Raw genomic sequence first — 26428 nt, forward strand, 5'->3', positions numbered from 1 at the left:
TGCATGCAGTATTTTACAAGGTTGATATAAAACCATAAAAAATTAGTTAATGCAACAAGTTGAAAACTAGAAGCTAGAAATAGAAATTTATTGGTTCATTCAACAAGTTAACGTTTTGTTATACAAAAAAATTAGAATCTTGTTCGTGTAATTTAAGTTAAGATAGTAATGCTAATGAAAGAACAATATGTTAAATCTATTAAAGCCAATTAAATTGTATTTACATTATTAGATGTTATTCAATCAACGAATCTCTTTCTCATTCAATTAACATAATCAGTATAGACCAATTGTGCACAATTAGATTAGATGGAAATTTGTGGCATCCTTATATTACGTTTATCCAATGACTTATTTTTTTGAGTGTAGTAGCAAGATTATTATGTGGTGTCAAGGTTCGCCTGCTCCTGGTTTTAGCCGCCCTCGATTAAAACCTTTGATTCATGAGACGGTGCTGTACAGGATGAGTTTCTAAACTTCAGGACGAGTCAGGACAAACTAGTCCAAGTAGCCTTTGAGTCTGAGGAGATGGAGTCTTCAAGAAAGGTGTTTGAACTTTGTCGTGATACTAAGCGATGGTGTGTGGCCTTCAAAGGCAACCAGAAGGACGTCAGTCACGTAGAAATTTGCCTAAACATCGCCCGATTCCTGCCTGCCTGTGGCGTTTGGACATTTGTAACCCGCTCAGCAACACGGAGCGTCTCCACGGCGACATGCATGCGGATGTTACCCTAAAAAAACAAGCTGGTGTGGTGCAAGGCCGCTTGTTTTGTAATGCATGACTCAGCACTTTGCAGGCTCCACTTAGAAATCTGATGTAGAAGTTTATTTGTCGGCTGAATGATTTCTAAGAGCGCCGTCGTCCTGCTGCTGTCAAACCCCAGCTGTCAAACACCAGTCCCTCCTGTGGAAACATTGGTGTAACTGCCCTTTATTAAAGACGCAGTGTTTTTCTTTGTCTTACTTTCAAATGCATATTGCACCTTGTTTGTGTTGCATGTTTTTTTCTAATGGACCTTAAGCTGAGAATATTACAGCTGAACTGAGCTGAACTGATATTTAATAGTGACGCAGGAGATGTGGGGCGACAAATGACAAATGTCAAAGTGACAGTCAAGGGAGGCAGACGTTATGTAAAAAGTCTGTTCACACTGAAAGTCATGAAAATTCACTCACTTTTTCCATCTCTTCAGCCTGACACTTAGATCTTTATTGTCCTGCGGGAAATTTGTTTTGACAGCTTGTACAACACAGACACATACAGATAACCCCACCGCAGCATACACACTACTCACAAAAAGTTAGGGATATTTGGCTTTTGGGTGAAATTTATGGAAAATGTAAAATGTTCACGCTACAGTGATATTATATCATGAAAGTAGGGCATTTAAGTAGAAGCATACACTGGTGATTTCCTCATCTCAAACAATTTCTTGAAACAAAAGCCAACAACAGTGGTGGATATACCACAACAAAAAATGTCAGTGTCAATAACTTGTCATGTGCCCTTGAGCATCAATTACAGCTTGACAGCGATGTCTCATGCTGTTCACAAGTCGACTTATTGTCTGCTGAGGCATGGCATCCCACTCTTCTTGAAGGGCGGCCCTCAGGACATTGAGGTTCTGGGGTACAGAGCTCCGAGCCTCTACACGGCGACTCAGCTGATCCCATAGGTTTTCTATGGGATTCAGGTCTGGAGAAAGTGCAGGCCACTCCATTTGAGGTACCCCAGTCTCCAGCAGCCGTTCCCTAATGATACGACCTCGATGAGCTGGAGCATCAAACACCTGATGTGAATTTTGCCGTTAAACTCCTTGTTAGAGAACAGCAACTTGTGCAAAAAGTACTGAAACACTGAACAGTTGGACATGTGCATTCAAAAGTTTACAGAAGGTCACATTAAGTTCACCTGTAAAGGTTAGAATGCATTTTAGCTTCATCCTGAAATTTCACACGAAAGCCGAATATTTTTGTGAGTAGTGTAGATATACACACAGACACTGTATGTTTTGTATGGACCTTGAGTCTGGAATAAAGCATATCTATCTATCTATCTGCTGGGAAGGCCTGTGAAAAAGATACTGGGCATGAAGAAGTGGATGATTTTGCATTCCAGGTGAGTTTGTTCTTGTTGATGGTCGGCGTGGTGCAGAAACAGGGGAGGAGTGCAGGAAGATGTGTTGGATGATGCTTTTGTAAAGTAACGACAGGAGGTGGATGATACAGAGTCTCTGTTGGGATCTTGTATTGAAGTCAGTGATGATATCCATAAAAGCTTCCTGAATAGCCAAACTATATAACGACCTGCAGTAATTTTGACACGTCATCCGGTATCCACCTCATTCACTTTGGAGAGGCTCGGTCCCGGTGAAGTGCTCGTTCTCACCACAGGGAAGGAGCTCATGGGTCAGATTTGGAAGATCTATTTTACTCATATGGCGGAGAAATTAAACAATTAAACCCCAGATTCACATGTTTGTTTTATGAAATTTTACAGTACAGTGCGATATCTACCTGTATATGGCGGTATACGGTATTTCTCTGTATTAATTTTTTCCTTTTTTAAAATTAAACGTACCATGGCGAGAAAACAAACGGCAAACATTTTGCTTTGATGAAAAATATTGCTTTTACTGAACTGAAACATCTGTGCATGTGTGTGTGTGTGTGTGTGTGTGTGTGTGTGTGTTGGGAACTGAAAGGCTTGTCTTAATGGATGAAATGGTTCAGCTTGGGTTTAGATTGAGCGTCACGTTAAAGCAGCTCTATTAAACACGATGCTGTTTGTTCACCATGAGCAGCATACAAATGATTACAAGGCTTTATTGAGTGCAAACATGTTTAAATTTGGGGTAAAAATCTCAGGCCATGTCAAGCGTACAACGTTCAGAGAAGAGAAAAACAAAAGACAAAGGAGAGGAGAGAAAAAGCAAAAGACGCCGAGGAAGCAGACGTCCTCAGACAGACACACAGAGATTATCTTAAACGGAGGAGGAGAGCCAAACTAGCCGCGGTGAAACTTTCATTATCCTGATACGGTCTGTCTGAGCAGAAGCTCCGTCTCCGAGGATCAGCTCTGCTCGCCGGGTTTCATCAGAGAGGAGCCTGTGGCGAAAAGAGAAGCTAAAATATCCTGAGTGTGCATCGACTGCGCAGCGCCGTGACCTTTATTCACGACCCGGCTTCCCGCTCCGCTCCGCTGCAGGCTGAAGTAGAGTGTGTGTGTGTGTGTGTGTGTGTCGATACCGAAGCTGTTATTACAATTCACCTTCAGCTCACTGTAACCACACACGGTGATCAGACTCTGCACAGGAATGTTATTATTATTGCACTCATTGGCCGTAGAAACAGGCCCGGTGGTGGCAGAAGCAGCAGGTGTAGCCGTCGTGTTGGGGATTGTCCCTTTAATATTAACATCACAAGTGACATCACAGCGTTTCATCATGTCCTTATCTACTGAGGAACCTACCACCTTAGAGTACTTAAGGTAGTTTTCACACTGGCTTTGTTTAATCCGATTGATTGAATTTGTTTGTTTAGGTGGGAATTTCTATTTTTTTCTATATTCCTTGTTTATAGTGTTTATATTGCTTTTTGCTATTTATTATCTGTCTATACTGTAAATTATGCTTCATATTTTGCTATCCACTTTGCTGCTGTAATGCTTGAAATTTCCCCACTGTGGGACTAATAAAGGAATATCTTATCTTATCTTATCTTGAAACCATCAATCACACTCGGGCCAGAGCAAAACACTGCAAAAACTCAAAATCTTACCAAGATTATTTGTCTTATTTCAAGTCAAAAATGTCTTATTTCTAGTCAAAATATCTCATTACACTTAAAATAAGACATGATCACCTCAGAAGTAACTTGTTTTTACACAATTGTCTCTTGTTTCGAGAGAAAAGTTTCTAGTTTCTAGGTAATTTTCACTTCTTTCAAGTGAATTTTCACTTTTTCCACTGGCAAATTTTGCCAATGAAACAAGCAAATTTTCACTTGTTTCAAGTGAATTTTCACTTGAAACAAGTCAAAATTGTCTAAAAACAATTTACCTCTGAGGTGATCATGTCTTATTTTAAGTGTAATGAGATATTTTGACTAGAAATAAGACATTTTTGACTTGAAATAAGACAAATAATCTTGGTAAGATTTTGAGTTTTTGCAGTGAACAAGCGGACCGAGGCCCTGGTGAGGTCCGACCCAGCTACAGGACGCAGTGTGTTTATCTGAGCTCAGGTGGGCATTATGGACTCCTAATTAATAACCGAGAGAAGCAGCTCTGTGGCTTTGGCAGCGAGCGGGAGGCAACATGGGAACAAAATGAAGCCGGTGTTGACACGGAGCAGCAAGGACATATTTTTGGTGTTTCGCCGCAAACGAGCACTGAAGTCATGAAGAAATGCCAAAACTGCTGATGGCGCTCCGTGCCCAAGTTTGGATATTTTATTGACTAAATGTGTTTGCACAATAAAGTGAGAGAGGAGAAACATTTCCTTTCTCCGCTGTCCTTTGTCGCTGTCCAGTGAAAACCTTGTATTTCCAATTTTGGTGATTTTCGTGTTTTAACTTAATTTGAGTATTTGCAGGCTCCACTATGGGTTCAGAAATTTCTACAACCTTTGGGTTTATGAAACCTTTAGAAAACATAAACTGAAAAATGTACAACAATGCCAACCCAGAGACAAGACTGTTTTCTTTAGTGTCAGAAAAGTGGATATCGTGGAGATACAAGGTTTTGGATGGACAGTGTGTCTGCAGGCTGTAACTGCAGGGTGATAACTCACATGGCAGATCTCATGTGTCCTCTTACAGGTATTTATCACCTTGTTTCATCCTCCATGCAGAAACAATGCCCAAGAATTTTTTTTTTTTTCATTCACAGTCATGTAATGTTGTAAAGTGATGACTTGCATATTTGAAAAAAAGTAACTAAGAAACTGATTACTTGAACTGAAAAACACATGACTTTCTGACACTGACAAGTAGTATGGCAGCATTAACACTAAAAGTAGTATTAGTAGCAGTACTAGTGGGTAGTTGCAGTAGTAGTATAGCAGCAGCAGTATTAGTAGCAGTACTAGTAGCAGTAGTGGTAGTACTATTACTAATAGTAGTAGTAGTAGGAGGAGTAGAGTCCAAACCCCCTGCAGTTTTTAAGTCCAGACTCAAAGTTTTATTGTTTTCAAATACTTTTAGCCAAATGTCTTTACTTCTCAAGAAATTAAATTAATATCTTTTTTTTTTTTTTTTAACATTTTATTCTTTTACTGTCTTTATCTTATCTTCTATTTTCATCTTGTATTTTTTTCCAATGTATTTATCTTTTCCATTTTTTTCCATGTTAGACTATTTTTTTTTTTTTACTTCTTTACTCTTTACACTCTTAATATGTGATTGTAATTCGGTTGTTAACTTTTATTGTTGTTATGTTGCTTTAATCTTTTCTCTGCTGCACCTTGACTCTACCTGTGTGAAATGGGCTTTACAAGTAAGATCACCTTGCCTCACTAACAGCAGCAGCAGTAGCAGTATTAGCACTAGTAGTAGTGTAGTAGCAGTGCAGCATCGCAGTACCAGTAACAGTAGTAGTATTATCAGAGGTAGTTGTGTTAGTTGTGGTATCATCCTGGGATTCGGAGTTGGTTTTCCAGCCCGGCAGGAAGTCGGCTCAGGGTGAAAGTGAATATTTGGAAAATTCAGTGAATATTAAATCTGTGTGCAGCTTCAGTCCACAAGTGTCTCTGTTTCCATCCTGCAGGGCTGCCCGACTGCAGGACGCTTCCCACATCCATCCATCCATCCATCCATCCATCCATCCATCCATCCATCCATCCGTCCTCCCTCTCCTCTCCTTATGGCAGCCTGCCAGACGACGCTGCGCCATCAGCTTTCACTCCAGACTCTTTTTCTATTTTCATCCTCCCATCCTCCACCTCTTCCACCCTTCTCTCTCTCTCTCTCTCTCTCTGTCTCTCTTTCATCCTCTCCTGTTCCTCCTCTCACACCCCCCGTCCCTTCCCACCCCCTCCCCTCTCCTCTCCTCTCCTGTCTCTCTCCTCCCTGCCCTCGGAGGAAACAGCTTCTGTTTGCGGTTTAAAAATAGAAGCTGCTGAGAAACAAAGCGCCGCGGACACTTGAAGGTTTGCAGCTCAGGTAACCCGAGAGCAGCAGCAGAGGAGGCGGAGAGACGGTTTTTCCCATGGAAGACCGACTGCCGCCCGGCACGTCCGCGCTCGATTCATGACGGAGACACAGAGACAACAGCCATGTTTCTGTCTGTCCGTCAAAGCAATTTCAAGTGAAGTTTTTAATGTCACACACACTCAAAAAAATTGATCCGTATTGGAAACGTGGCCGATTTTTTCACTCTGTTTGAAGAAAAACAAGATTTTAACTCTGAAGATGAGACTAAACACTGCAAAAACTCAAAATCTTACCAAGATTATTTGTCTTATTTCAAGTCAAAAATGTCTTATTACTAGTCAAAATATCTCATTAAAGTTAAAATAAGACATGATCACCTCAGAAGTGACTTGTTTTTAGACAATTGTCTCTTGTTTCAAGTGAAATTTTGCTTGAAACAAGTGAAAATTTGCTTGTTTCATTGGCAAAATTTGTTTCTTGTTTCTAGCTAATTTTCACTTATTTCAAGTGAATTTTCACTTTTTCCACTGGCAAATTTTGCCAATGAAACAAGTAAATTTTCACTTGTTTCAAGTGAATTTCCACTTGAAACAAGTGAAAATTGTCTAAAAACAATTTACTTCTGAGGTGATCATGTCTTATTTTAAGTGTAATGAGATATTTTGACTAGAAATAAGACATTTTTGACTTGAAATAAGACAAATAATCTTGGTAAGATTTTGCGTTTTTGCAGTGAACTACCTGTTAATGTTGTGCAGTGGGGGTTTAATCAAAATGCAAAAATAATCTACAGTTTAACAAGTTGTTCAGTCTCATCTTCAGTGTTCAATCCTGTTCTCCTTCAAACAAATAAATAAAATCTACCAGCAGGATGAGATAATCCCACTTGTATCTAGACTTTTCTTGAATCAAGTGTCATTGTCTTGATCCCATTGGGCTGATCTGCCTGATTCTGCTTTGTTTTCAACAGATGCTTAATTGTTCCTGGAAAGAAATCCTGAAACAAGTGAAACTTTATGAGAAACAAGATTTGAAGGTGAGACTGTATCACTTGGTAACTCGCAGATTTTTTTTTAGCAGTTTATTCTCCTTGTCGCCTCATCTGCATCCATTTTTCATCTCAGTCACACACCAGTCAGCTCACAAACTAAAACAACGTGTATCCGACATTATTAAAAGTTGAAATGAATAAGAAACATGTGAAAAATGAAACCACGGGGTTAAAAGTCGGAGCCGGGCCGGCAGTGTTTGGGCAGCTCGGTGCCTCAGACTGCAGCTGAAGCCAGGAGGAGAATTAAAACCTGCCGTTCCCCTGGTCACCTCGCCAGTAAACACCATGCCAGGTGAGCGCACACACACACACACACATACACACACACAGACACACAGACACACACAGATACACAGACACACACAGGCACACAGACGCACCGTGCCAGGTGATCGTGGTGAGGCCAGCAGGCTTCCCTAATGCAGATTTAATTGACCTATCACTGGGCACCACCCCAATCCTACCCACAATGCACCTGTTCTGGCCGGGCCCCAGCACCACTGGCTGTCCTGTCGTCTCCACCGGGCCGACATCGACACTGAGAGCATGCTCACACACACACACATATACACACACACACACACATACACCGTGGAGTCTGAGCAAACGGCATTAATTAATTAATTAATTCGAAAATCTAAGAGGAAATAATAAATAAAAATAAAAAAAAAAATAGTCCAGTTTGTGAAGTGCTTTGTGCTGCACTGCTGCACAAATAAAGCCTGGTTGAATTTGTGTAATAAATATTATATGTTCACTGCATGTGATCAGTCATGTTCATTATGTGAGAGGTGCAGCACACTGGCAGCAGTCTGTGTGCATGTATGTGAGAGAGAGAGAGTGAGAGAGAGAGAGAGAGAGAGAGAGAGAGAGAGAGAGAGGTCACCTGCCTTTCCTGATAAAGAAAATGCTCTGTTTGTGTGTGATGTTTCAAAAGCCACTATGTGAACCCAGAATCTAAAATATTGCCCCAAAAGCCAATATCACATATGAATTATCTTACTAGTGTGAACATGGTCTATTATAGAAATGAATACAACTGGAGATCTTGCAAATAACCTCAACGTTGCGTGTTGTACATATACGTGTCTGTGTGTGTGTGTTGTGCATACTGTGTTAAAACGCTGCTCTCTGCTGGCCACATCCATGAACTACAGCATCATTTTCTAAAGCAGGTAGAGCCTCTCAGGTTTATATGGAAGAACATTTAGAGCGTTTTATTATATGAAAAAAAAAAAGTTAAATATTTTACATCAATATAACATAAATATTAACTTGACATTTTCTCTCAAAGGATCCCAAACTTTGTGATGGGGACCAAATACACTTTTACATCCACAGTCTCCATGTGAGATTGGAATTAGATGTTATTTTTCACTACTGAAAACCTATAAGTGTTACTAAAATGAATGCATGACTTTAATGCTGCACTTTGGAAACCACTGCCATGCTCGAAGTGTTTGTTTCACAAAATCTAGCATCTTTAAATGGGACTTTCATGTCAGAATATTGCAAGGAATCCATTTTTTCTCCCTCCTGTCGTGGTGGAAAAGCCTCTGACACATGCAGAGCATCATGGGACACCAAAGCTCTCCAGCACACACGTTCACTGGAGGGAAACCGAGACACCCCACTGCCTTTAAACAAAGCACAGCCTCAGCCCCGCAGCCGTATAGCGCTCCACATGTAGGTTAAAGCCAGGCCTAGCTGACCTGTGTGTCCCACGTGAGCCATACAGCGGTTCTGCAGGGTTTACAATAATCTGAGCTGTAATCCCGCTTCTTCACGACGTTAATCGACTTGTTTCCAGAATTATCTTGAATCGAGTGTCATTTTCTTGATCCTGGTGATCCTCATCTGCTTTACTCTGCCTTGTTCCCAGAAAAAAATCCTGCAACTGCAAGTGAAGCTGCGTTTTGCTTTGCTGGAGGAAAAGCTAGATTTGAACGCTGAAGATGAGACTGGCTGAGCGGGGAACTTGGAGATTTTCGGCTGTTGTCAGTTTACGGATCAAAGCTGCATCTGACGGTGAAACAGGAGCGATGTGAAAAATGTGAAGTCTTTCAGTGTGTGTGTGTGTGTGTGTGTGTCCCGAGGCGTCTGCAGCGTTCTCACGCCTCCCTGCCTCCTCTGCTGCTGTTAGTCACTGGAAGTCCTCTGACACCCGACACCCGCCTCCAATTTCGTTCCGCCCTGCACCTGCACACGGTGTCGGTGTGTGTCACGCCCACCCTGAAGGCCCAATCACAACCTGAGCTGTAGACACTAAAACATTTTGGTTCGGTTTTAGTTGTTCATCTCATTTTAATTTTGTTTATTTGTACACCTGAACATGTTTAATGAGGGTTGTTCCTATGATGAAGTGCCGGCAGTTTCAGAGGTACGAAGGTTGTTGTTGTATTTTGAAGCGTAGATCCTGCTCAGCTCAGCTTTTTCAGTGACTTATTTTTATTTTTTAGTTCTTTATGTCATTTCTCTATCTCTGTATTATTAACTTTTTCTTTGAATTCTAATAAATCTTATCGTAAAATCTGCTTTCCCTTCATTTATTTTTAACTCTGATTTTATCTTATGTGATGATTTTGTGGTGTCTTCGTCCCCAAGAAGTTTCTAAAGCACATTTCACTGCATTTGATTGTACAAAAAGTGATATATAAACTAAGTTAGGTTTGATTAAAATCAGTAAATTGATTGCCTGCATGCTCAGAGTGACATTTTTGCAGGCAGGATCAATGATGACATTGATTTTCAGCCAATTAGATTAAGTTATAATAAAGAAACATGCAGAACGCTGATGCATCATCCGCAGAGGAACTGATCACAAAAACTTCAGCTACGACGTCCGACGTCTGTGATTGGCTGCTCGTCAGCAGACGGAGAACCAAAATAGCGAGTTGTTGAAGGCTTCACTCATGCATTTTGTGCACCTTTAAACAGATTTGTTGAAAATGTTGCCCTCAGTACATTTACATGCAGACTACTATTATTCACAAAATGACAGTATTCCTAATTTGATACCAGTCCTGTGTCTCAGTTGGGGTTTTTACCAAAGTTTGTGACACACAGCTGCCTGTTTACAGTCAGCAGAGAACAGTTTGTAAGTTTCCTTTACAAAATAAAAGCCCACATTTCTTTTTAACATTGTGAGAGACTTGGATATCAGCTGGTTTTTGGATATGTGCAAATACTGCAACACCAACCTTTGAAAGAGGGAGGCTGTCATTGCACAGTCGAGAAAGTAAGTAAACGATGGAGCTGCATGTAAATTGAGAGATTAGTGGAATATTCATCCTGTTTAGCCACGTAAAAAGCTTAGTGGGATTTTGTTGAATAAGGGCAAAAAAACATGTATATGTAAACGTATAGTCAATGTTGGTTCTGCATCCAAAGAAGCCTCCAGAAACCAGAAATAAATACAGCTACGAGTGGTTATATAGTTACTGTTATGACAGGAAGAAAGACGTTTGCTTCACTTAGACTTGATCTAATGTTGATTTGACCTTTCATACAGTTACCATCAGTGTTGGGCAGGTAAATGCGTCAGCGTTAGCCAGCAGGCGAATTTTCAACTGCAGTCCTTGTCCTAGAATGGAAAAAAGTTACTCAAAAATTTTAGTTTTTGTTTAAAGAAATGTTTTATGCACTAACATTCTGTTCCTTTCACCAGCGTAAGCACAGACGTCGCACGGCCTTTGTTAGTAGCTTGTGACGTTATTGCAGCTCCTAATTATTCCAGAGGGGGGCGACATTGTGCAGCAATCAAACACTCACTTTGATTGTAACGCCTTACTGGACACCAGAAACTGTGATAACATTAAAAATTATATTGGTAGCATGTAAAATTAGCAGTGGTGGAGAGAATACTACAAACTGCTGCTAAGGGTAGTGGTACTGTCACTTTGCTGATATTTTACTGCAGTTTTTTCCACACTTATTCCACATTTTTTCCAGTTTTCATCGTGCAGCTTTTATTGTTAAATTTGGAAATGATAAAAAGTAGAACCAACAAAGTAGAACCAGTAATTAGTTAGTTCCACCTCTGCAATATTAGTTAGTTACTTCCAATAGTAATATATTACAGTAACGTGTTACTTTAATAACGCATCATCCCTGACACTGGTTACTGTTATCTATAAAGATACAGATCTGATGGCAGACCAGGTTCGCCAAACAGAGCTGGAAGCTTAACGCTGACCTGCTCTGACTGGCTGACATCTTTAATTCATCGTGGGAAAAAAAAAAATAAATAAATAAAAAAAACAACCCATAAAATCCTGTTCCATACAGAAGCAGGGCAGGTCGTGCTGGATGGAGACGTGAGGGTCCCACAGCTCCGTGGCCCAAATTCAGCAACACACTGACAGCCAGAACAACGCCAATGCTTTAATGCTGTTTACACGACGTACGGCTGCAGCGTTTTTATCTCGGCATTTCATATATATACTTAAGGCGTGGAATACAATCCAACAGAATACAATAGATTTGAAATGAATAGATGCATGGGTGGCAGATGGATGCAGGAGCACCGGTGCTGCTGTTGCCACATCTGATGGTACATTTGATGTTTATTTCAGGAATAGAATAGAATAGAAATGAATAGATGTATGCGTGACAGTATGGAACACATAAAGAGAGAAGGAACAACATATTCATGGAGCCTGAACTGGTGCAGATTATGGGAAAATTCAGTGCAGATGTCGCTGTTTTGAATGGGTTTTACGTCATATTTAACCATGTCTGTTGCTAACTGGCTCATATTTGATATGTGGGATCGAACATTTTAAACTAGCATGTGGCCAACATTAGCATTGTTTGGCTGCAGCTGGGCTTCATGCTGTACTCTCTGCAGCTGCCGGACAGACTCTGCATTATGTAAAGTTTGTTTCATCATATAGTTGAATTTCTGCCCTGCCATGCTTCAAACAGTAGAGGTATAGTGGTTTATAGCACTGATTTTCCACACTCGTCCCATTGACTTCAATATTAATGGCAGAAAAGGCTTATCAGTGTGTACTGGCAATGTCTGACATGCATTTAAGGAGAAGTAAAGTGTGTTACTGTCCACACAAGGTTAATAGCAAAGATAATATTAGTATCAGTAAGTAGCCACACACCGCAATAAACCTCGTTCAGTCTCATCTTCACTGTTCAAATCTCGTCTTTCTTCAAACAAGGTAAAAATCTGCCGGTGATATGACATAATCCCACTTGTGTCCAATGCTAATCAACTTGTTTCCAGAATTTTCTTGAATCAAGTGTCGTTTCTTGATCCCAGTGGGCTGATCTGACTTATCCTGCCTTGTTTCAACACATTTATGATATTCGCCAGATCATCAATACTGACAGGACCAGCATCCGCTCCTGTTGTTGTGAAATCAGGCTGATTCTGTTAGGTAGATAGGGAGGGAACTGCTTCCAGGCCATGGTGGTGTGTGTGTGTGTGTGTGTGTGTGTGTGTGTGTGTGTGTGTGTGTGTGTGCGTGTGTGTGTGACACAGAGATGTTATCCTCTCCAGTCCTTATATAAGGCCATTAAAAGGTTGACCACTGCTCAAGTCACACACACACATACACACACACAATCTGAGCATACCTGTCTACAGCTCCAGTATGATGAAGCCTGCCTGCCTGTGTGTGTGTGTGTGTGTGTGTGTGTGTCCTCTCTGCTTTAGAGGACAGATGCGTCAACACATGAAACTCTAGCAAGTCAGGAGATAGGAGGCCAAGGATTATATCCTGTACACGCACACACACACACACACACACACACACACACACACACACACACACACACACCATGCATTAGCCTCTCATTACATATGAGGAATCAATACTCAAAGCCCTCAAACCACTGATGAAAAACTGCTGCAACAATAACTAATAATAATAGATAGGAATCATGATAACAATAATACCTAATCCTGTAATCTATTATAATAGATGCTACACAGTCACAACAAAACACACAAGGCCTCAGTCTCTGTAATATTATAGGAATATTACAGTGATACCACAGCATACCACACAATAAGACATAATAAGTACAATAAGGTCATTATAAAGTCAGTACTGAATACCACTGAGTCCGTATACAAATATTACAGTGATATTACTGGATGCATATAGGCCTACAACAACTTGCTATAAAAACACACTGTCGTCGCCTTTAGGAGTCTTACACGAAAACCACAGAGGATAAAAGCACAAGGTCTCTGTAAACTCACTACTCAGAGCTATAAACGACCCGCAACAGGAATATTATAGGAATATTAGGGAAAACACAGGATATAAAACAAACACAAAAGGTCACTTTAAACTCGCTGAGTGCACACTATAGGCAGATACAGGAGACAAATCCACCATAAGGTCACAAACTGTGCGCTGAGTGTCACAGAGACACAGTAAGTCCCAGTGTTCAGTGACAGAACGAGCACAGGACTGTAAACACACAGTAAGGCCCTATAGGAATATTGTAGAGATGCTACTGAAGGTCACTTATGTTATAGCACAGATGCCCTATAGCAGTGTTACAGCAACACTGGACAGCAGTGATGACATGGGGCACTGAAAAATACCAGGTAAGGTGCACCTCTGAGTCGCACTTAGACGCTAAAAAGTCCCTACAGGGATATTATAGGAATACTACAGGGATATTATCGCCAGAAGTCACATGTGTGTGTTTGATGACATGACAGGATACTTAAAAACGATGACGCCTGCGGCTTCGCCTCCAGTGATCAGTCCGGGCTGACTCGCCCTTCAGCCCAGGCCGGGCCTCAGACCGGACGGGCCCAGCTCCCGGCCCGGTGCTCGGCCTCGTCCACCGCAGTGACACTGAACCCCCCCCCCCCTTACGCATCACACATCGGGCGTTTGCAGATGTGGACGGACACACCGGGCCTGGTTAATTCACAAGGTTTTGGACCCCGCTCTCATGTACTGTGCTTTGCGCAGAGCAGCAAAAAAAAAAAAAAAAAAAAAAAAAAAAACATCCGTCAGACCGCAGCATCATCCAGAAGATGCGCAGAGAGGAGAGAGGCGGGGGGCCGGGTGGGCTCACCGGGCCGGGAAACACCGCAGAGGGACGGGGCGGCTTACCGAGCCTCCTGCAGCAGTAACATCAAACTGTCATGTTTTTATCTTATATCTGCCTGGATGTCGTCACTCCGGCCCGGCCCGGCCCGGCTCGGTACAACTGGGACACCACCCGATGCGCCAGTGCAGCAGCTGTAATAATTAGAAAGCACCGGAGGATGGAAAAAACAGTGTCCGCTTACCTGCGCTGGCCCGCCGGTTGTCCCGCCGCTCCTGTCCCGCCGCACCGGGCAGCGTCAACTCTGCAGCGGCATCAGAGGCCGGTCTGTGCCGTCCGTGCTGTCGGTGCTGCCGGAGCTCTGACTCGGCGACTCGGTTTCCTGTTAATGCGGTGCAGCTCTCTCTCTCTCTCTCTCTCTCTCTCTCTCTCTGCACCCCTCCCCTTCGTCAGCAGCTCTCTCTCTCTCTCTCTCTCTCTCTCTCTCTCTCTCTCTCTCTCTCTGATACGCACGCAAGCGCATACCCGGTCTGCGCGCGCACACACGCTCCACACGTAACCAGGAGAGGGTGGGTGCGCCACCGGCTACAGGACAGGTGGGCAAGGAGAAGAGGGGGGCGAGGGGGACGAGGGGAGAACCAAGGTGTCAGGAGGGAGCAGGGCAGCAAACTATTTTACCTGAAAACACGCCGCAGCTCTTAATAAGTTGTTCACTTTAAGTTGGAAACCAGTCATTTCACATAATCTGATTCAAAGCAAATTACTTTACAAAATGCAGATACATTTCAGAGGCATCTCAGTCTTTGAAGAGGAATCAAGACTTTTTTTTTTTTGATATCCTTTAATAAAGCATATCAGGGATAACTGAGATGATATTTGAAACACCTTAACAGTGTGTACTGAAAATGTTATCTTCCATTCATCTTCCATTTTTTTTAATGTTTTAGGTGGTATTTATGGAATTATTCAGGAATAATGTTATAAACTGTATCAAATTACGGTAAAACCAAGGAGGAATTAACAACTCTTGATTTACTGTTTCAGGATCAGTTCAACTTACCTAATTAGAACTTTTTAGGTTTTAGTTCAAAATTTCTTATTTAATGGCCTATTTTTTTCTGGGTCCAATTAAGAATATTTTAAGGTGTTTAATTTAAGGATTTAGTTTCCTAATGAGAAGAAGAGAAAGTGATACAACCAGCTGCTCAGTAGGAAGCAGTGATGGAACAAATTACTTTAAATATTTATATAAAATATCCAGTAGTTAGTTCCACTGTTTCAAGTTTTAGTTGTCATCATAACAATTTTTCGGTAAGCGTGGCGTTTGTAGTCTTTTTGCTTTTGTTTGCTGATCTGCTTTATCCTGCTTTAGTTTGAACATAGCCGGTTTATGCTTGCTCTCAGAAATATTCCTAAAACAAGTGAAACTGCATTGGAAACAAGATTTATTATTATTATTATTATTATTTATTATTATTTATTTATATTTTTTTGCGTTTTTTGAAGAAAAACAAGATTTGAACACTGAGGAGGAGGCTGAATGACCTGGTAACCTGCAGATTTTATCCCCACCGTCAGGGACAGAAGAAAGGCAGAGTTGTTTCCACGCTGACTGCTGTGTATTACATTTATGCAACAGGTTTGGGGAGTGTTTCACAAGCTGCAGGCTGGTAGATTTTCCTCAGAGGAGCATGTAATCCTCCAGCTGAAGTCAGAACATGAAAGTCTCCAAAAATTGGAGGCAGGAGGTTTTCGCACAACAGCAGCTCAGCCGCCGTGCAGCAGGAACGCCGCTCTAATCTGCTGTAATTTTTCAGCCTGATGCTCTCATGGGAGCCTGTTTACACATACTGTTTTTTTTTTTCTTTCTGCCATTTCCTGTCTCCACACCTCGTTTCCTGTCAGGAGGTCGCTGACTTTGTGGACGAGTGATGCGCTGTGATTCAAGTTTTGAGTTCAAGTTCATTTACGGCCCCAAATAACTATTTATACTCTAAAAGGGTTTTACAGGCCCAAAGGGACGACACCTCTGGCCTAATCCTCATAGCGGGCAAGATTAAAAAAAAAAAGACCCCACAGAAACTGAGAAAACAAGGAAGAAATCTTGAGGACCACTTGTATGCCTTTTCCTTCAACAAAGTTCTGGTTCTTGAACTGGTTTGGTTCAAAGTGCAAACTAAGGAACTGGCCTGTGTTTCGACCAGTGTTTGGAGTGGAACCATCGCCTCATCGATGGTGGGAGTGCAGAGGTAAACACTTTTTAGCACCACGGTGCCACGACCTGCTGTCACCTGCAGCACAGAGACCAGCCCCTTATACCTGCTGGAGAAATTAACCTACATAATCTGAGCCTGGTGGGGTTCAGATTGAGAATAATAAAGCCTAATTTTTGCTGCTGCCTTGGCCGGTGTGTTAATTCTGTCCCAGAGAAATGAGCAGGATGTGACGGGAAAAGCGCAGCTGCTGCTCATAGAAAGGCAAATGCAGCATATTTTTATTTGCAGATGTGCACACAAGTCTGGGGGAATCTCTGCCTGGTGTTGCCAAAAAACTTTTAACCAGACCACAAAGTTTCCTGGTAGTCGTCTTCATCTTTCCTTGTGCAATAATAAATGCCCACTTGAGAACTACTATTTTGTGGTTTTAGTTGAGAGCCTATTTTTTCCATCTGGGAACCAATCTATATTTGGTGGAAATGCAATATATAATAATACAGCTCAAAATTTGGTGCTTGAAGCAGAACAGAATTGCTTCTTTGTCGGTGGAAAAGCCTAAGAAAGAGGAGATCCCTTCAAGGCCAGACAGGTGGACAATAGATGCCAACCTAGTGGGCAAATTATAAAGCAACACAGTCAAGATACAGAAGAAAACACACTCGCAGACAAAATAAAGACAACAAAAGCAGCAGGAGGCATCGACCGAGGCTGGAGACACAGCCACAGCACCACAGGGCGATGACGAGCAAAGAAGCTGCCGCAGCAGGCGGGACAGGGGGGATGAAGAGGACAAGGGGGATGAAGAGGACGAGGGGGATGACGAGGACAAAGGGGATACAGAGGATAGGGGGTGGCGGAGTGGAGGAGGGTGGAGCACACTGAGAGAAAAATAGTCCCACTCAAACAAGGCATTCATACTCCAGAATGAGAGAGAGACACAAAAGATGATGGGAGTAAGGGGAGCAAAACATTAGGGAAGCAACTAAGAATGAATAAAGCACAGAGAGAATAGAAAAATATGAGAATAAAGCAATGCTAATGGGGGTTGAAGGTGCAGGAGGTGCGAGGCCATGCAGTGGGAGGGAATATTTTCAAAACCAGCCGTGATACATGAGATACAGAGAAGGCGGTCAGCGTCGGGTGAGAGGAGGCTGATGGAGATGAGATGAGGTCGGGTAAAAATGTGAAATCGCAGCACCGGGGTTACACATCTGGTTTATAACCTTCACATGGTTTTCCTATCTTTATTTCCCATTTCCCCTCTAGATCTTTGCACTGTGCATTTGCAAATAAATAAAGTAAATAAATGCATGTTCTGAAAAATATTTAAAATTCAAGGAGGCCAGGCTAAATTGATCACCAGTGCATATCCAACTTGCTTCAAAATGAGCGCCTTTCAAAATAATAAATAATTAACATATTTAAAATTTGTGAAGCTTAACAAGCTTTATCATCAATGCAATACAAATGTAACCAAATTTACAGTTTCTCCATGTGAACTGCTGACATCACATCTGCAACCCCCCTGCTGTCACTCATGTGAAACTGCTGCTGCACAGGGAGATTTCAAGTTTTTATTTATTTATTTTTTTTTTTTTAAGCATATAAAGCATTGAGTTTCAAACTATGGATCTCGGCCCAGCATAGCAGGTGGGAAGGCTGCATCTATGCATTCTTTTCTTAATAAAGGGGCATATAAATATCTAAATGATGCAGTATAGGCCTATAATGACAGGTGGCACAGTGTCTACATCCATCAGACCCACTGAAGCCGATGTGCTGCCCACTGGAAACAATAAGGCCATACTCCAAAAGCACAAACGGGCCTATAATAAGGGCATGATGTGATGGGAAGCCTTGCTAATGAGACAGTGGGTTGCGTGGCAGGGGGAGCATATAGTCAAGGAGTCCTGCAGTCAGCAAATGCAATCACAGAACTGGGCTCTTCCATCAACCCCCTCCTCCATCCTCAAATATTGTAAATCTGCCGCCTCTGATTGCAGCACCATGGGGGGGTTGGAGGTCATTTTGGCTCTGATTGAGTTTCAATTTAGTAAACTTATCCCGGATTTCTCCGCTGGAATGCCTTGTCGAGCGTTTAACTTCACCAGTCACCCTCCTGCAGACAAAGGCCTGCCATGATTTCCCTTCACAAATCCAGATGATCAAAAGGGAAGCGGACAGGAAGGAGAGGCGAGTAGAAGCGGCGGGGGCCCGGCGTGTAATCACAGCGACAGCTCGTTGGTCTGCAGCGGTAATGAGCTGAAGGACGGAGACAAAGAGCTGTGGGGAGAGCAGATGAGGCTGCAAGACATCATTAACTGGTTAACCCACTTTCACACTCCGCTGTCTGCCTCAAGTCTGAGCAACATCTGGAAGGACGGACGCAAGGTCGGCCTGTGATGTGACCGCCTGCAGCGAGGGGGAATCAGAAGGGACTATCCCGAAACAGTGAAAAAAAAAAAAAAAATCAGTTATTATAGTACTAAAAAGTGTGTGTGTGTGTGTGTGTGTGTGTGTGTGTGTGTGTGTGTGTGTGTGTGTGAGTGGCTGTTTCCAGGAAGAACACAGCGTTTGTTTCCCAAGACAACACAGCTATTTCCAGGGATTGACCGATATTGACATTTCAGAGCCGATACCGTTAACGATTATTAGCAATCAAGGACATCAATAACCGATATTCACAATATTCATTTGTAGTAAATCTGAAAATTACTGTCAGATTTTACAGGATTAGAAACGCCAACACAATCCTTGCTTTGAATTTTTAAAAAATGTGTAATTAACAATATTATTATTGATTTATATGCATTTAATGATTTATATGCAGTGTGCGCTGTTATCATAATGAAAATTTCTTGTATTTTTCTTTTTCAAAATCCTTTGTCTACAGTGTGTGCTGGTATTGGAATCCATTTTATTCCTGTGAAGCTCTCAGATAAATGTGTAAAAAAAAAAAAAAGACCTATAAATAAAGTTTAAAAAAATAAATAAATAAAATAGAACACATTACATATCGTCACACTGAGCAGGTATGAACAGCTGTCAGCAGATGGCAGCACCTCACAGTCAGAAAACTCCACAGTGCAATTTGTGTTTATGAACAGCTGTAACTTAAAGACTTGTTTTTTTGTTTGTTTGTTTCAGTATTCATTCACTGTATTTGATGCCAGGAGTGACTCTCACCTTCAGTGTACACGTGAGCCAACTGTGGTTTGAAGGGTGTCGTGGTGCATTTGTGATTGGGTTTATTATGACCCCTGAGGTGATGAGACGATTAGTCAATTGATTAACTGTTTCCGTTTTTTGTTAAAGATTTTTTTGTTCATTTCTGCTTAATTTGACAGTGACAGTAGCGAGACAGGGCAAGCAGGAGGCTGTTGCCGTAACGACCTGATATGTGGTACGCGCTCTACCAAGTCAGCCACCCGGGCGCCCCATAAACACAGAGCGGTGATTACATCTCGCCCAACAAGTCATCCCTCTAATTTGACTCTGTCTTGGGTGAAGGTGCCTCCTTGGCGTCCAGTGGCCGCCACATCACGAGTACCAATCTATTTGTCTTATTTCAAGTCAAAAATGTCTTATTTCTAGTCAAAATATCTCATTACACTTAAAATAAGACATGATCACCTCAGAAGAAACTTGTTTTTGGACAATTGTCTCTTGTTTCAAGTGAAAATTTGCTTGAAACAAGTGAAAATTTGCTTGTTTCATTGGCAAAATTTGTTTCTTGTTTCAAGCTAATTTTCACTTGTTTCAAGTGAATTTTCACTTTTTCCACTGGCAAATTCTGCCAATGAAACAAGCAAATTTTCACTTGTGTCAAGCAAATTTTCACTTGAAACAAGAGACAATTGTCCAAAAACAAGTTTCTTCTGAGGTGATCATGTCTTATTTTAAGTGTAATGAGATATTTTGACTAGAAATAAGACATTTTTGACTTGAAATAAGACAAATAATCTTGGTAAGATTTTGTGTTTTTGCAGTGTATTGCACCACTAGAGCGGGGAGGTCACCGCCCGCTCGTCATGCAGCGCCTGGCAGTGCAACACAGGGTGCAATTTTTCAATCTGGGCGTACAGATTTGCACACGGATGTAATGTTCTGCTGTGACCCTTTGGAGGTTTTCCCACATGAACGTGATGAATGTGTCTGCGCCTTTGTTTGGGTGGAAGACAACAACAAGAGGAACGCACCACGAACAGTTCACAGCACAAATCCGTACTGCACCACAACTTTATTGCACAACAAAACTCACAGAGACACAGAGGACACAAACGACGTACACTGAACTGGAAAGTCAACTTCAGAGTGTGACTTTACATGAGGATGTCCCCCAGCATCCTTCACTTGCGGTGCGGCGCCCGGCCCCAGCACGCCCTCTCCCCGCTGTGCAGCCTGAAGTGTGTGTTGAGGTGGGCCGACTGGTTGAAGCACTTCCCGCAGATGTGGCAGCGGAACGGTTTCTCCCCGGTGTGGATGCGGTGGTGCCTCTTCAGCATGCTGACCGTGGTGAAGCTCTTGCGGCACACGGCGCAGCCGTACGGCTTCTCCTTCGTGTGCCAGCGCATGTGCACCTCCAGCTGGCAGGCGAAGCTGAAGCCCTTGCCGCACTCTTTACAGCAGTGCCACTTCTGCACGCTCTGGGCCGGGTGGGGCGGCCGCGGCAGCGCCGGCTTCACCGAACGCACGGCCTTGATCCGCAGCAGATGTGTGCCTTGCTTTGCGTTTGTCTGTTCCTCTGATCCTGGGGTGTTCTGTCTGTCCTGAGGCCCGTCGCTGTGCGCTGCCTCTGCACACGAGGCGCTCTGAGACGCTCTGGAGTTTGAGTAAACAGTCAGCGAGGACGGTAAGCCGCCGCCTGGTTGGTGTTTCCTTTCGGCCGTTCCGCCGCTCTCTGTCTTGATGTCCTGGGAGGCTACAGGGAGAGGGGAGGCGCTCTCTCTGTTACACACAGTTTGTGTCGGGGGAGGGTGTGACCTCTGTGGCGGCTCGGCCTGAACGCCGCTGCCCTCCGCCAGAGACGCCGAGGTTCTCCCTTCATGACGGAGGTCGCACTGAATGTCCCTGAGCTCCGGCTCCTCTTTGATCTGTGACGGCGACAGCAGCTCCACGCCGGCTCTCCATGAAGGCTCGCAGGGCGGAGCGTCCTCTGGCGGCTGGACAGACGCCGGCTCTGAAAAGGTACAAGCATCACAGTCATGTAGAGAGGATCTGCTCTAACTCAACATGACTTCTCAGTGGCTGATATGACAGTTTACCACACAGTTTGTCTCTCTGAGAGACAAATAAGTCAGAACAGATCCTCTGCTCGCTGTCAGGACCAGCTGAGTCCGTCCTCTGCTCAGTCACAGCCTCGGGGCATTTAACATAGTAACTTAGACAAATCTGGACAGAATTTAAGACTCATTTTTGGACAAGTCATCTTTTTTGCATTCAAATCATCATCACAGGAGTGTATAAACATAGGTACTGTGTATTTGGATCCAAGGATTCCCCTTCTTTCTCTCTACAGGTCATTATGACAGTTGAATTATAAAGTGAGGTGGATTAACACACCAATGGGTATTTTTAAAGGTCAATATAAAAGCAGCATTAGCATCACAGATGGTTTAGAGTTTTATAGCAGGAGAAAAGTTGTCTGACGCTTCGTCACTAGAAAAATGACGAGGGACTTTCTGAGGAATGAGCACAATCAACAGGCGGTATTTGCTATGACATTCCCTCCCGAAGGCACAACATAACAAAATACAAATATTCAACAAACAATATTATGTAAAGCCTGGAAATGTTGGACAGATATTCGGCTAAAAGCATTTAATGTCATCGTTGGTATGCTCTCATCATCACCAGTGCTTTGTTGTTCAGTGCTGTTTTGTGACTAGTGGCACAAAGTTCTTCAGCCATCCAGGTAAATATAACAACAGGATTATAAGAGGTAGGTTCAGAGTTTGTAACCTCAGAATCGTTGACTCTGATGCTTGAATGACTAAAAACAAAATAGCATCTAAACATGCCTGGTAATTTCAGATTCAAGACTTCAAGACCATTTAATGACGTTCAGTCTCTAGTACTTGGCCATCTGGTTTGGTTTCTGTCCGTCTAGTCAACTTATCATCATCATCAAAATAAAAAAGAAATAAAGAAAATCAGGTCTTGTTTTCATATAGACATTTTTATCTGACTTTTTCATCCATAAACACAGATTAGAATTTCTTTTCTCTTATTCTTCCTCTTCTTTTTTTTTTCAATCAATCAAGCATCACAATCAACATTTCTGATGTTACACAGCTGGAAGCTCACCTGCTGCCTGTATATTTAGCACTATGTCCGCACTTCACCATAATAAATGAAGCAATGAATGAATGAATGACTAGATAAAAATGAAAACGTAGAAAGTGTAAGGCTGCTGGCATCAGACGGTGATGTGGTGTTTACACACACACACACACACACACACACACACACACACACACACACACACACACACACACACACACACACACACACACACACACACCACCACCAGCTCCCAGCGGCTCAGGAGGTGCGACGCTAAAGATGACGGTCAGTGGCTCATATGTGGATGTCAGTCGGTGTGTGTGTGTGTGTGTGTGTGTGTGTGTGTGTGTGTGTGTGTGTGTGTGTGTGTGTGTGTGTGTGTGTGTGTGTGCAGCCGACCTGTCTGCAGCAGCAGCCTCTGCACGGCCACATTGAGCAGCCTCCTCAGCCGCTCGTTCTCCTCCTTGGACCGCAGGATCTCGCTCTGGTACTCGGCCACGGTGTCGCGGATGGCCCGGAAGATGTCCTCGGCGGCGGCGGTCAGCCTGTCGTTCAGGAACACGTTCAGCAGCTCCAGTTTGGTCATGGTTTCTGTCTCGGCTGCCTCTGTTTACATCTGCTCACCCGGAAGTAACGACGCACCGGCCGCCTGACCCGAGCGCGTCACTCCTCCGGATCCACAGCGACATCTGGTGGTCGGGAAACCGCACTGCACCGCTTCTAATCGTGTGTTGTTGTTGTTTTTTTTTGTTTTTTTTTTTTTAATTAACGACGAGGTAAAAGTATATAAATATAGCAGAGCATTAGGGCAAAAAAAAAAAAAAATCAAAGAAATAAAAAAAATCAGAGACAAAACTCAAAAAATTCTGAGATTAAAGTTGGAAAATTCAGAATAAAACAGAATTCTGACTTTATTCTCTGAAGTCTGAGATTAAAGTCAGCATTTTGGATTTCTGAGATTATGACCTTTTTCAGTATCTGCAGATAAAAGTCAGGATTCCAGCTTTATGTCTCAATTCTGAGACTGATTTCAGATTTTATGTGTATGTTTGTGTGCGTGTGTTCTTTACTGAATGATCTATTTGTCTGTAACTCAGTGTTGTATTGTTGTGTTGGTCCTGGAAAGACAGTGTCTCAGCAAGATTACCTGTATAAATAAAGGTTAAATATAATGATAACAATAACAACAACAATAATTATTATAATAATAACTAGAAAATTCCCACGCGGAAATTTTGAGGGGGGGATCACTAAAAAGTAAGAATAGTGATGTATGAACAAAGTGAATTACATTCAGCTATGTAGTGTATGTGCGTGGAAGAGTGTGTATCTGCGTGGTGGTGTGTGTGTGTCTGTGTCACTAAAAAATATCAACAGTGATCAATGAACAAAGTGAATTGCACTCAGTTATATTGTGTGTGTGTGTGTGTGTGTGTGTGTATGCAGTGTGTGTAGAGTGCGCATTATATCAATAAATGTCCTCACAAGTATTATAGACAGGAAGGTGTGTGTCTATGTAAGAGTGTGTAGAGTGCGCATTATATCAATAAATGTCCTCACAAGGATATAAAGACAGGAACATGTGTGTCTGTGTGTGGGCATGTTAGTGTGCACATGTGATGCCACCTCCCATTAAAAACTGAAAAACCTCTCTAAACTGAGGATGATTCTTCAACAAGGACTGATCAAAAACTATCAGAGTTGACCAATACATTCACATATTCTTGAAAAACCAAGACTTTGGTCAATGTCACCTTTTTAAAGTTTGATTCACGTTTCTGCGTGACCGTATGACCGAGATATGTGGCTTCACAGTCCCCATTCATGTCCTATGGGATTTTTTGAAATCTTTTTATGTTGCCATGGTAACTGCGATCGCAACCAAAATTTGCAGGCTAGGAGATCTGACCAAGCCGCACATTTCGTCCATTGACTGTGTCGAGGTGTTCTTGATGGTGTAGGAGTACTGGCCTTGTGAAATGTGCGCCATTCATTGTGGATGGGCCATTTGTGCAGTTTTTTGGGGATTTTTGTCGCCATGGTAACACCTGAAATATACAGAAGTCGTAGCACACCATTCCCGACTGAGACGCACTTTTTCATAATAATAATGTCATAGGTTTTTTCGAAACTGTGGGAGGAGTAGCGAACTGAAATTTTACTGAAGAGCGATGCAATATGAACGTGCACTTCTGTTGCTAGGCAACGTTGACAGAATGCCAGTCACAGAGCAGATTTCGTGCTTGGCGAAGCACTTACTCTTGGCTAATTTGTGCCAAAACGGTAACTCCTATCAGAAAACCAAGCAGACGTTGAGCACCACAAGGGGTTCCTGAAGCACTGGGTGTATTTTTTGTGCTCCTGGGGTCTAAACTGTGGACAGGAGAGCGATGTAAAAAACAGTGAAAAACAGAAACGGCTCTGTTCTTCTCCTGAAAAATAACATTGAAGCCTATTGGGGAAAACCAAGGGGCATGTTGTCTTTAGAGGCTCGCCATTCAAATTCTGTTGGTCTTATGGTAAAAGTAGATGCATCGTGTGAGAGAGGACATAAATCTAATAAATGACGTGTGTGCTTCAAACTATGTGCCTGTGAGGGCGGTTTTCGTTTTATTTTTTTGGATAATCCTCATCCCAGCTCCCCACTCTGTCAGTTAGCCGCTTAACGACTTCCACATACACACACATTGAAAACAGAAAAAAGGCGGGAAAATGTGTCAAACGTTAAACTGTGATTTTATAAAAAAACGGTAAGGTGTTTGAAAATACCCCTTATACCAAAAATAGTCCTGGTCAATGTCACCTTTTTAAAGTTTGATTCACGTTTCTGCATGCTTCAAAGTCCCCATTCATTTCCTATGGGAAACTTAAATCGTGATTTATATTGCCATGGTAACTGCGATCGCAACCAAATGCTGACCAAGCCGCACATTTCGTCCATTGACTGTGTCAAGGTGTTCTCGATGGTGTAGGAGTACGGGCCTTGCGAAATGTGCGTCATTCATTGTGGATGGGCCATTTGCACAGTTTTTTGGGATGCGGGTTTCAGTGAAATGTTTCGTGTTGCCATGGACACCACACAGACCCAGGTAATGAGATATAGGCGGAGTAATCTTTTCAGTGATGAGGTATTTTTCATTTGAGCACGGCTAACCGTGCTGTCATGCTCATTTGAGCACATTCTAAACATCTGATTGACCAATCGCTCGGTCGGGTCTACGAGTTGTATAATAGATATGTCATATGCATGCGCTGCGTAATTTGAGTTCTGCTGCGTTAATTGACCCTTGGCCATGCCAAGGACCCCACCACACGTTACTGTCTATCTATCTATCTATCTATCTATCTATCTATCTATCTATACAGACAGACAGACAGACAGACAGACAGACAGATAGATAGATAGATAGATAGATTTATGTCAAAAACACAGAGGTAGGTGTGGTGAAAACTTAAAAAAACAATGAGAAATGAGATATCCCTCTAAATCTGGCTGAAAAAATGGCTTAAAAATGTTTCGCTGGTGCGGGCACTGCCCCCCCAGGATCTTTAGTGCCCCCCCCTGTCATTTCTTTCTGGATACGGGCCTGAGTATGTCAAAGTGTTATCAGTCAACATGGTGTATGCTGAAGTGTTGGCACAGAGTACTGAAGGGAAACACAAATGATTTTACTGAAGATTTTACTGTCAC

At 42.5% G+C, this 26428-nt stretch overlaps 1 protein-coding gene across 1 annotated transcript; it reads right to left on the reverse strand.

Moving 5' to 3' along the window:
• Positions 1–20655: 20655 nt before the first annotated feature.
• Positions 20656–23393, reverse strand: LOC115358799 (zinc finger protein 3-like). The gene is made up of 2 exons (XM_030050817.1): positions 23137–23393; positions 20656–21631 (listed from the first exon to the last, which is right to left on the reverse strand). Exons 1-2 carry the CDS (start codon positions 23321–23323, stop codon positions 20802–20804), a joined length of 1017 nt encoding a protein of 338 aa, XP_029906677.1. The 5' UTR covers positions 23324–23393; the 3' UTR covers positions 20656–20801.
• Between the last annotated feature and the right edge of the window lie 3035 nt (positions 23394–26428).

The sequence above is a fragment of the Myripristis murdjan genome, chromosome 5 (assembly GCF_902150065.1).
Source record: "Myripristis murdjan chromosome 5, fMyrMur1.1, whole genome shotgun sequence".
Classification (NCBI taxonomy): domain Eukaryota; kingdom Metazoa; phylum Chordata; class Actinopteri; order Holocentriformes; family Holocentridae; genus Myripristis; species Myripristis murdjan.